At 36.9% G+C, this 19598-nt stretch overlaps 2 protein-coding genes and 1 pseudogene across 5 annotated transcripts; 1 reads left to right on the plus strand and 2 right to left on the minus strand.

Moving 5' to 3' along the window:
• The first annotated feature begins 1997 nt into the window (after positions 1-1997).
• LOC128022306 (GATA-binding factor 1-B) lies at positions 1998-6903 on the plus strand. 2 transcript variants are annotated; one of them, XM_052609697.1, is made up of 6 exons: positions 1998-2149; positions 4005-4212; positions 4761-5252; positions 5335-5480; positions 6102-6227; positions 6302-6903. In XM_052609697.1, the coding sequence occupies exons 2-6, from the start codon at positions 4005-4007 to the stop codon at positions 6584-6586; spliced, it is 1257 nt and encodes a 418-aa protein (XP_052465657.1). In that variant the 5' UTR covers positions 1998-2149; the 3' UTR covers positions 6587-6903. The 2 variants fall into 2 exon arrangements, with proteins under 2 accessions (XP_052465657.1, XP_052465658.1); XM_052609698.1 differs by having other exon boundaries at positions 2005-2145.
• Positions 6904-9080: 2177 nt separating this feature from the next.
• On the minus strand, positions 9081-16040 carry LOC128022307 (activity-dependent neuroprotector homeobox protein-like). Of its 3 annotated transcripts, none has more exons than XM_052609700.1 (4): positions 15911-16040; positions 12480-12592; positions 12255-12344; positions 9081-12157 (listed from the first exon to the last, which is right to left on the minus strand). In XM_052609700.1, the coding sequence occupies exons 2-4, from the start codon at positions 12585-12587 to the stop codon at positions 9458-9460; spliced, it is 2898 nt and encodes a 965-aa protein (XP_052465660.1). In that variant the 5' UTR covers positions 12588-12592; positions 15911-16040; the 3' UTR covers positions 9081-9457. The 3 variants fall into 3 exon arrangements, with proteins under 3 accessions (XP_052465660.1, XP_052465661.1, XP_052465659.1); XM_052609701.1 differs by lacking the exon at positions 15911-16040 and adding an exon at positions 14426-14792 and having other exon boundaries at positions 12480-12589; XM_052609699.1 differs by lacking the exon at positions 15911-16040 and adding an exon at positions 14426-14791.
• LOC128022822 (DEP domain-containing mTOR-interacting protein-like) lies at positions 15921-18061 on the minus strand (annotated as a pseudogene).
• Positions 18062-19598: the final 1537 nt, after the last annotated feature.

Consider the following 19598-nt stretch of genomic DNA (forward strand, 5'->3'; position numbering starts at 1 on the left):
TGAACAGTATATAATTTATTTGTTATTTATGCTTTTTATAACTTTATTTTTATTTTTTATATATTTGTATGCATGTGTGTGTTTAAAACAATGAGAAACATTTCTTGATTTAGGCTTGGTTAGACTGTGTCATATTAATTAGCTTCATATAGACATCTAAAGTGTGTCCTCATTTAAATAACCGAGTAAAGTGTATGTTGTATGTGAGTGTAAAAAAGAGTTGTCTTGACTACCACTGTAGGTTGTCACTGTTCCTGTGAGTTTGTTCATGTAGTGTCATGGCTTACGATTCCCCAGCCTCCCACTCCAATCTTGATAACCTCTTATCACAGTTCAGCAGCCACGCACACAGCCACCAGCCACATCCCTCAACACTGCCTCTCTTCAGAGACTTCTTTCTATTTTTTAGTTTTTATTTTTTAAAGTCTAAGCTTTTACAAGCATTTTAAATTCTACACATTTGCACTTCAACCCAAAAATGGATAATTAAATTATTTTTATATATAACAATGGATAATGCCTTATCACCAGAAATACTGTAACTTTACAACATGTATTTATTCGTCTGTTTTTGAAATGCTAGTTAACTTAGAATGTGCAAGCTACTCTACTCTCCTCCATAGAAAATTCAATGAATGATGATTAGAATTTGAGCCTGTTTCTCATACAAAACCTGTGCATAAGTCGTATGGACAACTTTTGTGATGCTTTATGTTGCTATGTGCCTTTATGCAGCTTGATCCCCCTATATAGTCAATATCCACTTTTATTACATGTAAAACAAGTTCCTTTGTGTTCCACTGAGGAAAAAAAAAAGTCAGTTGTTTGGAATGTACACTTAGGAATAATGGAATAATTTTTTTTTTTTTTTTTTTGATGCAGCAGTGTATTGGCCTACATCCTGAAGTTCTAAAATTGAGCCATATGTAAATCAATAACCCGTCCCTTGTTGAAGGATTTGCTTCTCTGGATCTCTTCCCAGTTTCCCTGAAAATGATAAATGCACAATGGTGGAGGGAAGTTGAAAGTGTTTTGACTGTCAAATGACAGTGACAGTCTAAGTCCTGTGCTCAGACAGGCCGTTCTGCGTCCGTATCTCTGACCATGATTGCAGCGTTTGAGTTGATTTGCATTACTGTTCTGAGCTGCACCAGGGAAAAGTGCTTTTGCATTTTCATTTGCTTTGTCATAGTCACCGTTTCCAATTGGAATAGTCTTTGTTACTCATTTGTGCTCTTTTTATTTCTATATTTATTGTATGTGTGCCAAAAGAAAACTTGCTTGCTCTATGATTATTATTTTATTATTTTTCACAGAACTGCACCGTTATCATTGTGCTTGAGTCATATGAATGATACTTTTTCTTTTTGTATGTGTGCCAAAAGAAAACTTGCTTGCTCTATGATTATTATTTTATTATTTTTCACAGAACTGCACCGTTATCATTGTGCTTGAGTCATATGAATGATACTTTTATGGTTGTTGTAAACTAGGGTTTCTCATATTCTTTGTGGGATTTTCTCAGACAATGAACTGTTGGATTTGCCTCTTTATCTGTATTTATGTACACACCAGTTCATTTTATATAACCTCTACAGTACAAGGATTTCTTATAACTGGTCACATTTACTCCTGGACACATTTGAAATATAAATCAAATGTTAATTATATCTTTGTATATCTTTTAAAAGCTGTCTTGCTAAAATGTTACAGGTGTTTTTGTGAACCAGAAAGCTGAATAACTGATTGAAGTTGTGAGATTATGAGATCTGAATAGGAAATATAGGATATGTGATATTTTGTGTTCAAAATCATGTTTTTGCCAATCATAATGATTAAGAATATTTGTACAAACCATCATTGTTAAACTCATCTATACGTAGTCGCTGTGTCAGCCAGAGATCTGTCATGTAATATTCAAAACTCTAAGCATGGCCGTGTGGTAGGAGTGTCCAAAAAAGTACCCCAACCCCACCCATTGGTGCCCTACAATTTCAAATGAAGTTAACTAGTTCCCAAAGACTGAGGGAGATAAGCAAGCGAGCAGAGGACCAGACTACGCTGTCTTTCCTCAGACGTCCTGCATGATCTGTGCAGTGGTGTGAATCCACTCACCTGATAAACAAGAGACTCAATACATCACTTGTAGGTAAGTTCTTCCATACAGTGCCAGAAAAAGTGTCTCACAACACATCACCTGGCTTTGTACTCACAAATATATTTTTTGTGTTTAGATAAAGAAGAGAGTATTTCTTTAAATGTATTTAATACTTTCATATTTGCCAAATATTTGATATAGTTCTGATGTGTAGTTTTATGTTTGTAAGTTTTGTTATGGTCTAGATCTTAGTGTCCAGACAGCCTAAAAGGAAAACAATTTAATCCATCAATTAACATATAAATCAATAAATAAATGTGTGTACTGTTTGCAATATATTTTATGAAATTGAATACATATAAATGGGCAATTTTTATTTGCTATTATAACCAGCACATTTTAAAACAGTGTTGAAGATCATTCAAAGAGCAAGTTACTGCTTATTATATTTAAGAGACTATACTGCAACAATAATTTAGTACAAAGAAAATGAAAAATGTGAGCAGAATCAGTTGTTACTTTTTAGTTAAATGTCAAGTATAAATATACCAATTATGTTTTTCTCCATTTTATTACTTTGTACATGTATTGTAATTGTTTTAATATACATATTAAAATAAAAATAATGATAGTAACATAGTATTGCTATTATTAAAATACAAATTTTATAAATAACATTTTAAGGGTATTAATATTAAACTAATAGAACTACTTTAAAAGCAAACGCATATTTCTCCAAAGTACACGTAACTGCCAGTGCCTTCACAGTTGAAACGGTTCATTCACACTTTGATTCAATTTTTGTTCAACATTGTTCAACTGATTGCACAGCATTATGCTAATATGCAGAAAATGGACTGAATTCTGTCTGACATTTTCAGTATGTGCATTCATTACAGACTTATAATGATAAGCTACAGTTATCAGGAGAATAGGATGCTATTCATAATTACTCAACTAGATTACTCAACAGTAATTTCTTCCATTATATCCCTTTGTCAAATATGATTATGTGAATATTTGTGAATATATTTTATGTTATAGTTTAAGTTACAATGTCTGAGGGTGTTTAATTTAATTAAACTTAAATTTAGACTTCAAGTGAATAAATAATCAAATAAATAAGTTCATAAATAAATAAACACACATAATGCCTTGAATGCATAAAGTGCCAGTGAAAGTTAAAGTGGAAAGGCTTTCTTTATCAGTGCAATAAAGACTAAAGCTCTAAGATGATTTATTTAATAATATTTGTTTCTGATAATGATCTATTTTTTTCACTACTTTCTGTGCTTACATTTTGTTTGACATTCTAATAAAAAAAAACGTAGTTTTAAATGTAATAAAATTTGACGCTTGTAGAGCAAAAATAAAAGTTTTTTTTTTTTTCAGGACAAATATATAATCAATACTGATCTTGTTCAACAGTTAATCTGTTTTTCAAATGCAATGCTAATGTCTTTCTGTTAATCTTTTAATAGTCAATTCCCCTAAGGGAGTAAACGTTGTTGAGAGCTAATGCTAGCTGTTATGAATGTACATGCTAATGTATTTTTAGTGCTGACTTTTTGCTACAGTCAAATGAGAACCTTTTAAAAGGGAAGTGTGACCGGCCGTACTGTCTAGATACCTTAATAAAGTATTGTTTGGACCATGGAGGTCTACAATACCCGTCTAGCTATCTGTTAGCATTCCCATCCATATTCATGGCAGTTGATCATTTAACAAGAATTGAGAAAAATGTTTGTATAGAATTTTGAATGCATTCATTTATATTATTACATGTTAACATTAATTATGCAATCAAAATTTAAAAAATGTGCTCAATTTCAAATAAATTAATAATCTTTCCTATACCGTAAATAGATGGTATGCAAGTCTGAATTTTATTTTTCCCACATGAAAGATGGAGAACTCATCCGAGCAGTCCCGTTGGCTGTCCCTCGGCCTGATTAGTCCAGACCCACTGGCAAACTACACCACAGAGCCTGGTTTACTGCCACCCAGTGAAGATGATGAGGCTTTCTACTCCAACTCTGAGACTGACTTACTGCCATCATATTATTCCACGAGCGGACAGAGTCGAGCCTCATCATCTTACAGACACAGTCCAGGTGAGTTCCTCACTGCTGCAGTTTCTGCATCACTAGCATCACAATGGCATTGCAAATATAATAAAAGATTAGTAGGATTTATATGAAGACATGCAACCATTTACTGTGTTCCACACCACCATTCACTCTTAGTAAATAAAGGTTCCACAAAGGGTTTGTCACAGTAATGCCATAGAAGAACCATTTTAGGCTCCCCAAAGAACCTTGCATGAACAGTTGAACAATTTTAAGAGTCTGAAGAACCTTTGTGCAATGAAAAGGCTCCAAAGATATTAAAGGTTCCTCATCAAACCATAGATACCAATTAAGAACCTTTATTAATAAGAATGTAAAGGGGTAGCTCATCCAAAAATTAAAAGTATGTCATCATTAATCCACGGAACACAATGTCTCATTGTTTTTTGCCCATACAACGAAGGTCAGTGGTGTCCAGTGTTGTTCAATTGTTACTGGAAAGACAAAAAGTTAAAAGCATATTTCACTTTCACTAAAAGCATGAATACTATGCTATACTAATGCTTTTTACTAATTTTATTAATTTGAAATAGTTCGCCAAGTCTACTCCTCTCCATCAATTCTGGGAAACATCCAGTGGCTGGACAACTCTGGTGGTCACTCTCTAAACTCCTCGTACAACCCCACATCCACTGTCTGGGCAAGCAGTCCATTCACAAAGACACCTCTACACCCTCACACCTCCACGTCCATCTACCCCAACAGCGTTACCCCATCTTTCACTTCCCCCAAAGATGGCTTCCCTTCCCCGAGCCACGATGGGAAGGAAAGTCCCAGGCTTCAGGAAGTCCTGAAAGCCGAGCGCCTGAGTCCCATGGGTGGAAGCGGAAGCAGCTTTCTCAATCTGAGTTCAGCCGCTGGAGGTGTGTATGGTCCTTCTTCGCACATGCTGGGTCCATACGGGTCGTACATGACCACATCACAAGACTATAGTTCAGCGGCCCTCTATTCTTCCGTGGGACCCTGGATGAGCCCTTCATCATACTCACCCAAACTTTGTAACAAGATGAGACTTTCGCCACCAGGTATGTAAATCTCCTCTAGAATCTATTGAGAATTTTAAAATCATGGATGATTTGGCATAATAATTACTGCTGAATTTGGCAGAGGCACGTGAATGTGTAAATTGTGGTGCCACTGCCACCCCTCTGTGGCGTCGAGATGGGACGGGCCACTACCTCTGTAATGCTTGCGGACTGTACCATAAGATGAACGGCCAGAACAGACCCCTCATCAGACCAAAAAAGAGGCTGGTATGTAAAACAATGTAAAAATATATACATTTATATAACATTTGCACAGTACACATTGTTTCAGAAAATCATGATATTAATGTTTATTATATTTTAATATATTCATGCCTTCATGCCTAGTTGCATTTAGTTGCCTATTAAAGGTGGATGATAATAAACTTACATTTTGCAACAATATAAGAAACCAAGCAGTTAAGATTTGATATAGTATGCATCGCTTCTACAGAAATATACTGTATTTCTGCAGATAAAGTTGAACAAACTTATATATCCAACTTTATATATATATATAGCTTTATGTGAGCATACTGTATGTACTGTATGCAGTAAAGTAAGAGCCAACTTTTTATATATCGCTAAGAAATAATATATTTATAATAATAATAAATAAATTAATAAGTTTTGAAGGGTTTAAAAATAACATAGCCGAGATTTTCTATATAGTATTTACTGCATTACTGTGTACTGTATGTATCCAAGTAAAGCTGAATATACTGTAGCCTACTTATAGTAGTTTTGTCATTTTTTTTATTCATCATGAATGTCTTTAAATTGAGTTATTAATTCATTATCTGGGGTTCATATACAGTGTAGTGACAATAAACTTTGCATCTGTGTCAGATTGTGAGCAAACGTGCTGGAACGCAGTGCGCCAACTGCCACACGAGCACTACAACACTATGGAGACGCAATGCCAGCGGCGAGCCTGTATGCAATGCCTGCGGCCTCTATTTTAAACTGCACAATGTGAGTTCACTCATTCATACTACATTCAGCAGAAGGAATGCCAAACCTGAAATCTCCGCTATGTCTTTCTGCAGGTCAACAGGCCTTTAACTATGAAGAAGGACGGTATACAGACGCGGAATCGCAAGGTGTCTAATAGAAACAAGAAGGGCAAAAAGAGTGCTGCTTCAGAGGTTTACCCTGACATGTCTCACATGGGCGCTCCTGATGAGCATGTAGGACACTACTCGATGAATCCAGGACCCCTCCTGTCCTACAGTCACACCCCTCACCTACTGACCCCTTCCAGCTTGCACTCCTCTCCAACTTTGCCCTACACCCACCACCCAAACTCTGGCATGGTGCCCACACTAGTGTGAAGGAAATTTGTATAGGACCATAATGAGGCATGTACATTACGCTGTACCTATAGTTAACACATTTCTTGCATAAATGCATTCCATCACATTTTTTAAGTAAAAAGAAAATGCGTTAAAGCTGCTCCATAAGAGCCGCATTCTAACAGCTTGTCACTGATTTGATTTTGTCTTGTAGTTTGAATAGTGGAACAGTAAAACTAAAACTGTCAGCTATATTATAATGACAAATGTAAATATTTATGATTTATGGCTTATTGTATGTGCTAGAATCATACTAGAGTTCTTTTAAGATGTTCAATAAATGTCTTATAATTAAATGTTTTGAGGTTGAAAGAAATTTCTATATATATATATGCTGTATATAGACACACACACCTTTAATGTGACCATTTTCAATTTTTCTATGTGGTAATGGTTTTTATTTATTGCCAACTGTTTTAGACCTTGTGGTTTGGACTTTATGTCATTCCAGCCATGCAATAATAGTGACATTGTCCATTCATTCACTCTGCAGAGGCTTTGACAATTGATCTGCTTTTGGAGCATGAACATGCAAATGAAACACTTTCCATAAAGCTGGCGGAGGGTGAAAAAACATTTAACCAAGGTTCCACTTGAGCCAGGTCCTAAATTTAGCTCAGACGGAAAAACTGTTATATCTGTATCCAAAACGCAACTGCATGTTCAGGTGCTGGCAAAATAAATGCACCTGCACAGAATTCTCACAGAGAACATAAGAACCAAGATATACTGAAAAACTATCAAACTGTATCCATATACACACTGTCATAGTATGTACAGGATTTGTCTGTTAATTAAGTATTTTCAGTAGTGAAAATTAATTATATCATATTTAATATGAATTAATTCCTGGACATACTACAGTGACCTTTGACCTGTGTGTTCTGTGACCTACACATACAAAAAAAGAAAAATAATTCACTCAATTGTTACCACTTAGCATTTACACTCGATAACCGTTCTGCAAGGTGTTGGGACAGTTCAGTTTAGACTGCTGTGAAAGTGATACCTTATCACATTCATAACATTCTCAACTCCTCAGCATCTCCAGAAATCACATTTACTGTCCTTTAACCACACGATCCACTTCCAAATAACAAGACTGAAAATGTTAAAGCATCTCTGAAATTTAAATCAACATTAATTTATCATTAATACACTGAAAGCATTGGCATTACCATAGAATCTGTTTAGTTTCTGTTTTTTTTTTTTTTTTTGTATATTTGCAGTTTAGAGGAAAATTGCAACTATAACTCAAGCACAAGCTATTTTTGTTCCCCAGCAAAGCCTTAAAATAAACTCGTATATTTTATGGATACATTAAAACAAAAACGGCATAATTATTACTTGCATATACAAGGGGCAAATCATTGCATGATTGATCATTAGTCATGTGCAAAAGAGATGAAGGTTCACTTCTCAAGGGGAATCGTGAATATCTGCGGACACCACCTGATCCTGACCCCTGGTTGCCCTGTTATTTAGAAAAGCCACAATTTGCAAAGGCTTGCACAAACTGCCAGACGTTCAATCTTGAATAGACTTTTGCAGTTTCATATCCATAAAACATTGATGTGCAAATATTAAGAGTTTGATTAATAAAAACAGACTTAAAATATACAGTGTTTCCATAAAAGATGTTTGAAACGTTGAACTAACAAACTGTGACTGGCAGGTGGGCATTTATTTAGTTTTTTAGTTTTGTCCTCACTTAGTTTATCGGCTGGGACGGCCAGCCATGTATTGGGGAAATGGTGACAAATGACTGTAAGAGATTAGCAACCACAGGACCAGCCGAGCAAATACAAAACAACATCTGTTACAGTCCATGTGCCTCGGTCTCTCCTTGCTCACTACAACACTTGCTAATAAAAACCCCCTATGTTAAATACCAAATGTTTTATAAAAATTCTACTGAATCAGTGCACATTACATATTTTCTATAAAGATCTTGAGCAACCATGCCCTCCATGAACGCAATAGCACCATAATACTTTTCAAAATTGTATAAAAGTGGGAAAACTACATTTAGCATTATCATCACCATCAACAGGTTTTAGGACTGTTGTAGATGAAAGTTTTTAGTCGACTTAGCAAGATGCCGTTGCCATAAACGTTGTGTAAATTATAATCTGTATTAATGAATGACATTGATCTTATAGACAGTGACCTCTAAGGGCAGTGTGGTGTCAGTACAATAGTCAAGATAAAGGTTACAATCGAGTTCTCAAATAAAGCAAAATAAATATATAAAACAATATAAATAGTATAAGAGATAATGTTTATTTGATGAGATTCTAATACTAATTGAACACAACCAATTGCTCTGATGCTCATGTATTACAGCACCTGCTTTCACATTGCACCGAAATAGTGGTCTGCATGTTATAATTTTATTTATACTATAAAAGAATAATCATTGAATTCTGAATTCTTTACAAAAAAAATACAAAATAAAAATCCAAGCACTTGATTGTAAATTACACTTTTTTTATTTGATCAAAAAAACAAAAAAACAATAGACCTATCAATTTTGTTACAAATCCAACAAGTAAATGATTAGATACAGAAAACAGTATACAAAAAAAAAAAAAAAACCTCAACAATGACTATGGATTGGTTGGAACAAAATAAACAGTATACAGTATATTATTTTTTCTGCTTTTCTGACAGCAGAATTGTTTGAGAGTAAACAGTACGTTCAGTAAAACTGTATAACTCATCCAACTTTACACGTTTTACTCCGTTCATATAATAACGTTCAATGTCAGCCAAATGTGAGGTAAAAGCTCTGACCCAAAATCTGGGCATGGATAGATAGAAGAGAAAGGGGACGGTCACCTTAAGTCATCATCTACCAAGCAACCCAACTTTCTTCCCCTTTACATCGAATCGTCCTGCTGGTCTGCAGTGGCTCTCTTCAGAAGGCATGCTGCCTGACCAGGTCGCCTCGTCAGGACTGGAACTAGAAACGGAGCCATCTAGACTTTTTGGCCCAAGTCTGGGAGAACTTCTGCAACCCCTGACATCTCTTTCAGAACGGAAGCTCTCTCGCAGCAATGCCTCTTTTGTGTGGGACTGAACTACTGAAGGCCTTAACGCCGCAGTTTGTTGATTAAGATTTTCACTAGGCATCACCTCCGGCTCTGAATCACTGTCAGAGTCAATGGCAATAGGTTCTGAGGATGATCCAGGGCATGGCTTGAAGGCACAGTTGCTTTGACTACTTTGTCCAGTGTTTAATGGCTGCTTTTTCCCCTTGAAGTCTGAAGAGAAACCAACAGGAGACTTCAGCCTGAATCTTGAGGTCCTTGAGAATCCGCTTTTTTCGTCGTCGTTGACTTCAAACAGCCAGCTGGTATCAAAGCTCATGTCATGCTTGAGCTGGCTTACGGCCCGCATGTTAAAACCTAGTAACACAGCAGGTTTGCGGGAGACAAAGTCTCGGTCACATGAGCGCCGATGGTTGGCAAAATGGCTCGAGACATCGGACTTCCACAACCAAAGGCTTGCAGCAAGTTTCTCGATCTCCCGTTGGGAAGGGTAGGGATGCCGATTGAAATAAGCTGTAAGGAAAGCTTTGCGTGCTTCATAGGATTCGTCGCCATGACCTTTCGGATCCAATGCCAACACGACTGGCTCCTCTGGCTTCTCAGCAAAGACTGTAGGGTAATAGCTAGACTGGTCCACCATCTTCCTTCTCTTGGGGTCAGATGCATCTGGGGTGACTAACTCATGTTTGAGAGACCCAGCTCCAGTTGAACGCAGTCCAGGTGTGATGGGCTTGGTGCCTTTAGGGGTTTGGCAAACACCTCGACAGTGCACCAAATGGAGCGTGATCGTGGAAGCAGTCATGTTGCTAGTGTACACTCCCAGGCAGTGGATGCACTTGTAAGTTAGTTTTTTCTCTACAGGGTGCAACGTTTGGAGTACTTGATGACGATCCCGTAAATGATGGGCTAGGGCGTCCGAGATGGGACCTTTGAGAATAGTGAAGCATAGCGGGCAGAGTGTCTTCCCAACTTCTTTCTTTTGCGACACCGAAGACTGGGACATGTTTCGGACCACAGAATCACTTTGAGTATCTGGCTGCTTTGTAGCCATCTTTGCAGGCTTTGCCATGGCGCTGTTTTGTGGTGGTTGATTGGCAGCTGAAGAGGCTTCAGGGTTCTCCTTCATATTGTAGGTGGTTATAATAAGCTGAACATTTTTGGGGCTTCCCTGTTGAAGTGTGAGATCGAATGTAAGAGGAGAACCAGTTGGCGGATCCCCTGGCTCATTGGGGTGCGCCAGTCGCTTGTGTGCTACAATTTTCTCAACTTCGTGAAACGTGGAATGGCACTGGGGGCACGATAGCCCATGCACTAGCATATGGTTCAACAAAGAGTCGCTCGGTAGGTAACGGTTACAGTATAGACACTTGCTTGTAAAGTTGTGAATTTTCATGATGTATTTAGCCATCGCCCTCACCTTCTCCGCCTGATGTTCCTTTTCAAAGTGAGCACTATATGTGCTTTCAGGGAAAAGTTCATTGCAGATGGTGCAAATCTTCCACTTTTGTGTTTGTGAGGTGTTCAGAGCATTGGCTGAAGCTTTCTTGGCCTGCAGTGACGTCAACGTGGCAGCAGCAGGATGCACGGATGAAGAGAGAGGTAGACTCTTCAACGAGGGGGAGAAAGCAGCCGACTGGGCATTAAGATGTGTAGCACCATGTACTCCAAAGCTGCCCAGGTGTTTTCCTGTGTGTGACTGAGAGACCGCACCAGAAACAAAAGCTTTATCAGGTAGTGTTACGCGTACTGGGTGACCAAGCATGGAGTTGCCTGCAAGGGTTTGCTTGAAATGGTTGCCGACAGGTAACCCCACCATTTTGGGCACATTAAAGCGATTCATTTGAGGTGTTTGAGGACGCACACCAGGAGTGATTGCAACGCCTCTTTGGATTAAGTTCGCCTGGGGCCTCTGCACTATGACATTGGTGTGCCCAATCATAGCGGTGACTTGATGGCCAATGCGCTCATGAAACTCAATAACATGCTGCACCAGTGCTTCATAAGAACGAGGTGTAAAGTGGCAGCTCTTGCAGTGAATCCCATGACTGTTGCCAGGGGCCTCTACACTGTTTTCTTGCTTCTCTGAGTTTTTTCCCAGGTAAGGTGTAGTTACATGCTGAAAGTGTTCCCTGTAGATATGCCTGCGCACCACATTGTACAGTCTATCTCGATAGGTGCACTTCTTGCAGTAGTACACCGGGAGCTCCTTTCGATCACCCAACAAGGGCTTGTCTACACGCATACCGTCCCTAACCCCAATTGGTGCTCCGTGAAGGCCGACGAAACCCTGACGCACAATATTGTGAGGCATATGGAAGAGCCTGACATGGGTCTCCAGTGTCCTCTTGTTCCCACTGTATGTGCAATAGGAGCAATTAAGAAGGATCTTGCTTTCGAAGTCTTCTCTGTGAACATTGCGGAAGTGGTTTTTGTAGGCAGAGAAGTACTTGGAGGCAAACGGGCAATCTGAGCAGCAAAACTGCTTTGTTCTGTAGTCCTACAACATTTGAAAACAAAGCAAATTACAAAATGTTTACGCAATGCAAAATATTTTGCTTTGAGGACTTTTGTTGCAGTGGCTATGGGCGACATACCTGTGACTTTGTCCAAGATGGATCCCACAAACAAATGTCAAGGTAAAATTGTTTCATGTAAGAATCACTGGGGCTAAGATCTTTGTAGTCCTACAGGAAAATGGACAGAAAATAACATTAACGAAGCAAAGTTTAAGTTATGCATTATCACACAAGTTGTGTTATGATGTTGTATTTGATATTCAATATGACTTGGAAACACAATAATAATTCAAGAAGAGTTACCTCCACATGCTCTTTGCAGTAGTCAAGCCCAATGTCACTCAGCAGTCTCTTGACTTTTTTCCTGGCCTTTCTCAGCCGAGTGAGGTTATTCACTGGAAGCTGAAACATCTCTTCTAAGAAAAGAAGGATTTTAGTAAAGCTTTCAGTTGTTAGTGTTTCAATAAATGATTACTATTTATGCTGTGCAGACAAATTTTGACTTATGCACTTGCAATATAAATGTAGTATCATGCAAAAGCAGTAGTTTTCAGTTATTAATACCATTGTAGAAATGCTCTAGTTGCAGTCAGCCATGATTAACTTATTCCACAAGTGTAAGTGTTCAAAACAGAGGGGCTACAGGGATAAACATGAGCAGTAATCTGCTGGTCATGTGATTTCAACAAATAGGGCCCCAGCTTTCATTAGCCTCGTGAGAGCGTACATCACATTAAACAATTTTAAAGGAATAGTAAAAAAAAAAAAACAAGTTAAAATAAGATATATCATCACTTACTGACTTAAATGTCGCTCCAATTCAATACAATTTTTGTTCATCTTTGAAACATGAATAAAGGCATTTTTCTTAAATCTGAGATTTCTGTCTCTTTATTGAAAGTACATTATATTAAAACTTTGATGCTTCAAAATCATAATTAAGAATTTGTAAAAGTAACTCAAATCAATCAAACGGTTTATCCAAGTCTTCTGAATAGACACAATTGCTTTATATGATGAACAAATTTAATTTAGGCTTATGATCGATGCGCACACACAGAGCACATCAAATATGGTAAGTGAACCTTGTTCCAAACATGAAAACCAATGAGGTTTGTTCTTGGCATATTAGCATGTTTGAGCATTCACAAGAACCAGTGAGGTTTGTTCTCAAGTGTCTATCGAGTATAGTTGAGCTTCTGTTTACCATATTTTCTGTGCTCTTTGTATGTGCATTTTTCTTAAGTTTCAGGTGAACTGACTTTCAGTGGACGAACAAAATAAAACAATACAAAAAAATTAAACATAAAAGTCTTATGGGTTTGGAAGAACATGAGAGTGAGTAAATGACAGACATGATTTTCTTTTTGAGGTGAACAAACCATTATTCCATTAAACAATTTTACACTTTTTAATTAATAATACATTAATTAATTAAGAAACATGTTAAAAAAAACTGAGACCAATAAAACAATCAGTATGTAATTGTGCATACATTCATCAAATGAAAAATACAACTGAAACATCTTCCAAAAGCATTAAACAACTGTTTTAAAAAGTTCACTTATCTTTTCTGCAGTTCACTTCTGTTCTAGTTTATGGTACAAACCCATCTTAAAGTGTCATTGTGCACTCCAAATACTGTTTTGTAAACAACAAATACATTTAAATGTAAATGTACAGTTATTATAAAAGTGACGTTAGTGCTTTCAGCTTGTCATTGGACTTAACATCCTCATCCTTGGGCACACAGTAAGTCAATGACGATCAGTTATGCTAAATGAACCACACTACACATCCAGCTCTCTAGGGTCAATGGTGTGATAGAGTTCGCAAAATGTAAACAAACCGCCATTATACAACTCTGACTCCTGAAACAAAACGCATGCATGCATCCCTGCAACTGGGAAGGCTGATCATATGAATGCCACTCCACTAGACAACAATACAGGCCACAGCAGGCCTTTTTAATGGTCTCAACAAAATACCCCTTTTATTTTAACAGGTTACGCTGGCGTTGCCCTGCCCACCACGTACCAACTTTCCAATGGGAGGGAAATACTTGAAATGTATAATTTCATTTTAAAACAAACTTAGTTTAGCGATAACAAGGCAATTGTTACTCTATGCACATATATGCAGTTAGCACGTTAGCTTAGCCACACGGGATGCTTGATGTGCTCACTGAACTCCACACAAAAGCACCGATGACAGAGAGAGAAATGCAGACGTTTTTAAAGACACATTACCTGCTTTTCTTCACAGTCTTGCATGGAATTCCCTTCAAGCGAATTGCTTTCAGGCAAAAATAATAGTTAGGATGAAAGGCCAGATACAGATGGAGGTTTATTCGGCAGATGCTGCAGTCCTTCGCGCCGCTGCCGCCGGTGGATTTCGGCAACTCATCCTGAGAATCCGCACTATGTGTCTTCAGGTGGATTTATACAGACTACAGGGCAGCTTCTGTCTACTCCATGGGCTTGTTCTTTAATACACGATTTGGATAGGCTGTTATGTCAATTCATTACAAGCACGGGGCACAGAACAGACTTTTTCTCTCTCAGCACCGTTCCGTTCCTCACACCAGCCCAGCCTGTTCAAAATGGCGGACGGTTGCAAACGGAAATGACATTTGTGTAAAGTTCAAAAGGGGCCATACTGATGTCTGGAGACCATTCATCACCGCCACACAAGTCGAACCAAGTATGTTCAAGTCGTTGGTTGACGAAAGAATCGCAGCTTTTGTTCTTGAATTAGTTATAATCGTTAGGGTTTACACTTCAATTGAGAGTATGATATTGTGTTAGTGTTACGATTAGTGCTGGTCCAGACATCAGCGGTGATGGTGGTGGTAGGGTCAAATATACACGACTACTGTCATATATCTGCCAGTTCAACACTAAAACAAATTATAATTAAAATAGCTGTAACTGTAATTGAGCATGAACTTGAAACAAAGTGGTTTCTGTGTTTTCAGAATCACTCAATGTTCACACTTGTTCATACATATTCAGGATTGAAGGCACCTAAACTAATAATTTAAAGTTGACATGAAATTAAAATTCACCCTATTTTCTAAACGCATGTTATTGATCTTATTGTGTATGTTTATGTTCACAATAAATGTTTTATTTATTTTTTTAAGTTTGACCTCGTAACACTTTTCTCTGCTGATGTGTGCCAGACTTCTCTAATCATTTAGTTCAGTTCTTAAACCATGCCTGGCGAATCGTATTTAAGCTTGCATTCAGATCTGCGTCCATGATCCATCCAATCAACAACCAATGTATAAAAACAAATCATTGTCCTACTTTTTTTTCTTTTTCATTAATGTTTCACTCAACAATCTGTTGCTACTTTCATTTCATCACAAATATAAGGATAAACTAGTGACGATAACATATTGGATGACCACTAATCTGAATATTGGAATATTGAATATGTCCCTGTAAATAGTGTATTGTGCTTACACCTCTTCTAATGGAGAACCAACCCTATAAGCAGATATGAAACTATATATACCGTATATATAATAAGTGTTTGTGTTTATATTTTTCATTATATTATGTTAACATACTGGAAGATTTACATGGTATATGGAGAAAAAATATTGCACATCCTTCACCTAAATCTACTATATATATATATATATATATATATATATATATATATATATATATATATATATATATATATATATATATATATATATATATATAATGTAATGTAATTACCTATACTGAATTAATCCACTGGTTTCATCACTTCCAAATTAACAACATGGGGTCCAGTCATCACCACCTTTGAAAGAGTATGATAGTCCAGGTAAAGCACACTGCATCCATTCACTTGGCACTAGCGTACCTAAGCAAGATTGGAGCTGATATTGGATTCAAAATTTTCATTGTGTAAGCAACTTTGTTTGTATTTACATGTTATAATCACCTTAATTCCTGCTGCCACAGCAGGGCTTCCAGGATCCACAGCCTGAAACAAGATGATTTTCCTCGTACTACAGAGCCCCAGCCTAGGGCATCACCTAGGATCTTTAATTATAAAACTCACATAAACAATCTGTAGTTCAAGGTTCTTTGCGTGGCCAGCTAATCATGATGTATGCATAACTTAAAGATAGAGATAGAAATAACAGGTCCTCACAAGTTACATGTCTTTTCAGCACTGTCAAAAATAATACACAATATATCAGTCACTACATTAGAAACTGATAGATTTATGTCACTACATTTTTTGCATAGACTTTTGGAATGCCTTTTCTTTTGGAAAATAAAGATTATGCCTGTAATAGATTTTCAAAAGCATGCAAATGCTTTCCTATAACCTGATGTAGGATTGTACAAATTGCATGGGCAGTGGTAAGGGAAGCAGTGAATGGGTATCCATGTGAACTATGCTGCTGGTGGGTCAAACTTCCACGTCATCCATTTTTAGGCACTTTTAAATCTTTAGTTGTTTGAGCTAGAATTAGAAATAATAATTATGATTTAGAAAAGTTTATACATGGGTTTACACTACCATTTGAATGTTTGGGTTTATGCTCAGCATGGCTGACTTTATTTAATCAAATATACAATAAAACAGTAATGTTATAAAAAAAAAATTGCACAATTTGAAATTTCTATTTGATTATATTTTGAAATGTAATTTATTCCTGTGATGGCAAAGCTGAATTTTCACCAGGCTTTACTACGGTTTTTGGTGTCACATGATCCTTCAGAAATCATTCTAATTTGCTTAATGGGTGCTCAAGTAATATTTCTTATAATTATCACTGTTGGAAACAATTGTGCTGCTTAATGTTTTTTATTTTTTTAACAGTTTCTTTTTTGTCACTTTTCCTGCATCTTTGTTGAATAAAACTTTTACAAAAAAGGTAATACTGACCCGGTTATATAATATTAGTACTTACAAATATATATCAGTCATTTGCTCAAATGGTTATGTTGGCCTAATGGTGCTCTTGTATTAAGTTTTGTCATGTCAGGGGATCCATGAATAGTTGGGGTTATGAAAGGGGCCTTTGGTGAAACATTAAATAATGAGAAACCCTAAGTTAAGGATCTGGGTTGCTGAAACAAAGGTTGCAGGTTACATGTATGGGTGAGTTACTGAGCTCATTATGCTGTGCTTTGAGCAAGGCACTTAACCTCACCTTGCTTTATTACTCCAGAGGGGCTGACCTCTGGCTTAATTGGGCCATTCGCCTAAGCACCATCTCAAGCTCTAACACTCCATATCATAGCACTGAAATATATTTGTTGTATTTGAGATGATTTTGCTACCAGATAAGAAGTAACTGTTGTCCTCACATGGAAGAGTTTTGTGCAGTGTGAAGGGGCTGTCAGCCTGGTCTTATTGGCTTTGGTGTGTTTTACATTAAACCTCTTCATTCTCTGTCTCATGCAACAGTTCAGAAAGACAGCGCCACCAGCGAAAGTTAATGCAGAATTTATACAGCAGCCCACTGTCAAAGAAGTGGTGCTTCTGAGAGACTGCAGAGTGAAACAGCAAGACAAAACTTGAAATAGAAAATTCACTGCAGATATAATGTTACTTGAAGAGGTCATCGCTTTATACACGGGTATGTTGCATTAGATTAAATGAATAGGTAGTGCATTTAGACCTGGTAAATGGTGAAATAAAACACACACTATTTTACTCTTACTATGCTGAATGATACCATGCTCTAGTAGGGACTTGCAGAGATCTAGTAATTGTTGTCGACTCTCTATTTACCTGTTCTGTAACAGCCAATCAATTAACATGTAACCAGGGAAAGAATGTTCATAAGCCACTCCCTTTTGCTGTCTCAGCTGTAAGATGGAGTCTCTGATTGTAATCAGACTTTTAAAAAGCAACAGATACATTTTTGGTGCATGAATTCTGAAAAAAATGTTTGAAAGAGACTAATAATAAACAAATAATGAAAATACTTCTACAGAATTTATGACTGTAGGTAAATGTTAATTTCTACATTTACAAATACACTACCGTTCAAAAGTTTGGGTTTTGAAAGAAGTCTCTTATGTTCACCAAGGCTCCATTTATTTGATTAAAATACAGTAAAAACATTAATATTGTGAAATTATTATTATTATTACAATTATTACTATTTAAAATAACTGTTTTCTTGTGGTGTTTGTAATTTATTCATGTGATGATGACCAAGTTAAACTTTCAAAAGTAATTTTAATATGCTGCTTTGGTGCACAAGAAATATTTCTTAGTAATTAGTAATTCTTTATAGTTTGTGAAAGCCATTATAATTTTATTTCAGGTTTCTTTCATGAATATAAAGTTAAAAACAACAGCATTTATTTGAAATATAATTATCTTTTTTTTGTAACTTTAGAAATGTATTTACTGTCACTTTACTGCCAATGGCATCCTTTCTGAATAAAAGTTTTAATTCCTCAACTTACTGACCTCAAACTTTTTTTTCTCTTTACATTTCAAGAAATTAATAGTAAAGTTTTCAAGATAACATCAGAACAGGCTGAAGGTCTATACTGAATTTGTGGGATGTAGCTGAAAACATCTGGAAACAAAATGGACTCATATATATATATATATATATATATATACAGTGGACAAAATATTATGTCAATATTAAACATTATGAGGGAGGACTGCAATTGCCTACTCCAGAAATAAGCACCAGATTAACATTTTGAACTTGCCATGCCGTCATCCTTTCTGAATCTGTTTTGGCATCTTTAACTTATCACACACTATCAAGATGAAAAGATTACATAGCATGCATTGATAAATACATTCTCTTCATTGAAACAAGTCAAATAAACGGGTCCTAATATGAGTCAACAGAGAAGGAAAAGAGACATGACCTTCTATCATACTTTTTGTTTTTGGTGTACACTGTACAGTAAATAATGTGCTGTGCTGCATAAGCTGGACAGCAGTCTCTGTCGATCTTTATGAGCATTCAGTCAAAAAGCTCCTGAGCCACAAAACAATTCAGGTGCATTCGCAAATGGTGTCTGTGGTCCTTTATCAGCTTGCTATCATGTCACAATCTTCAAAACCAAGATAGTTGTATTAGCAACCATTATCATACAAAAATTGTGATTATTAGGCAACCTACTATAACAGAATAATGTTTCGATATCCAACAAATAAAAGTGGTGAGAAAGTGGCTCAGGTGCCCTTGAGCAAGGTATCAAACCCCCAACTTCCCCCCGGGAAGCCGCAGCATAAATGGCTGCCCACTGCTCTGGGTGTGTGTTCACAATGTGTGTGTGTGTTCACTGCTCTGTGTGTGTGCACTTTGGATGGGTTAAATGCAGAGCACGAATTCTGAGTAACTGTGGGTCACCATACTTGGCTGAATGTCACGTCACTTTTCCTGTAATCGTCACCTCAGCCTTTTGGAGTCTGGTCATCATT

The sequence above is a fragment of the Carassius gibelio genome, chromosome A11 (assembly GCF_023724105.1).
Source record: "Carassius gibelio isolate Cgi1373 ecotype wild population from Czech Republic chromosome A11, carGib1.2-hapl.c, whole genome shotgun sequence".
In the NCBI taxonomy this organism is placed as follows: Eukaryota; Metazoa; Chordata; class Actinopteri; order Cypriniformes; family Cyprinidae; genus Carassius; species Carassius gibelio.

Coding starts and splice junctions, on each gene's coding strand:
- LOC128022306 (XM_052609697.1), top strand. CDS start 4,005: ATGGAGAACTCATCCGAGCAGTCCCGTTGGCTGTCCCTCGGCCTGATT. Junction 4,213..4,760: donor ATCTTACAGACACAGTCCAG/GTGAGTTCCTCA, acceptor AATTTGAAATAG/TTCGCCAAGTCTACTCCTCT. Junction 5,253..5,334: donor GATGAGACTTTCGCCACCAG/GTATGTAAATCT, acceptor TGAATTTGGCAG/AGGCACGTGAATGTGTAAAT.
- LOC128022307 (XM_052609700.1), bottom strand. CDS start 12,587: ATGTTTCAGCTTCCAGTGAATAACCTCACTCGGCTGAGAAAGGCCAGG. Junction 12,345..12,479: donor ACTGCAAAGAGCATGTGGAG/GTAACTCTTCTT, acceptor ATTTTCCTGTAG/GACTACAAAGATCTTAGCCC. Junction 12,158..12,254: donor CATCTTGGACAAAGTCACAG/GTATGTCGCCCA, acceptor CAAATGTTGTAG/GACTACAGAACAAAGCAGTT.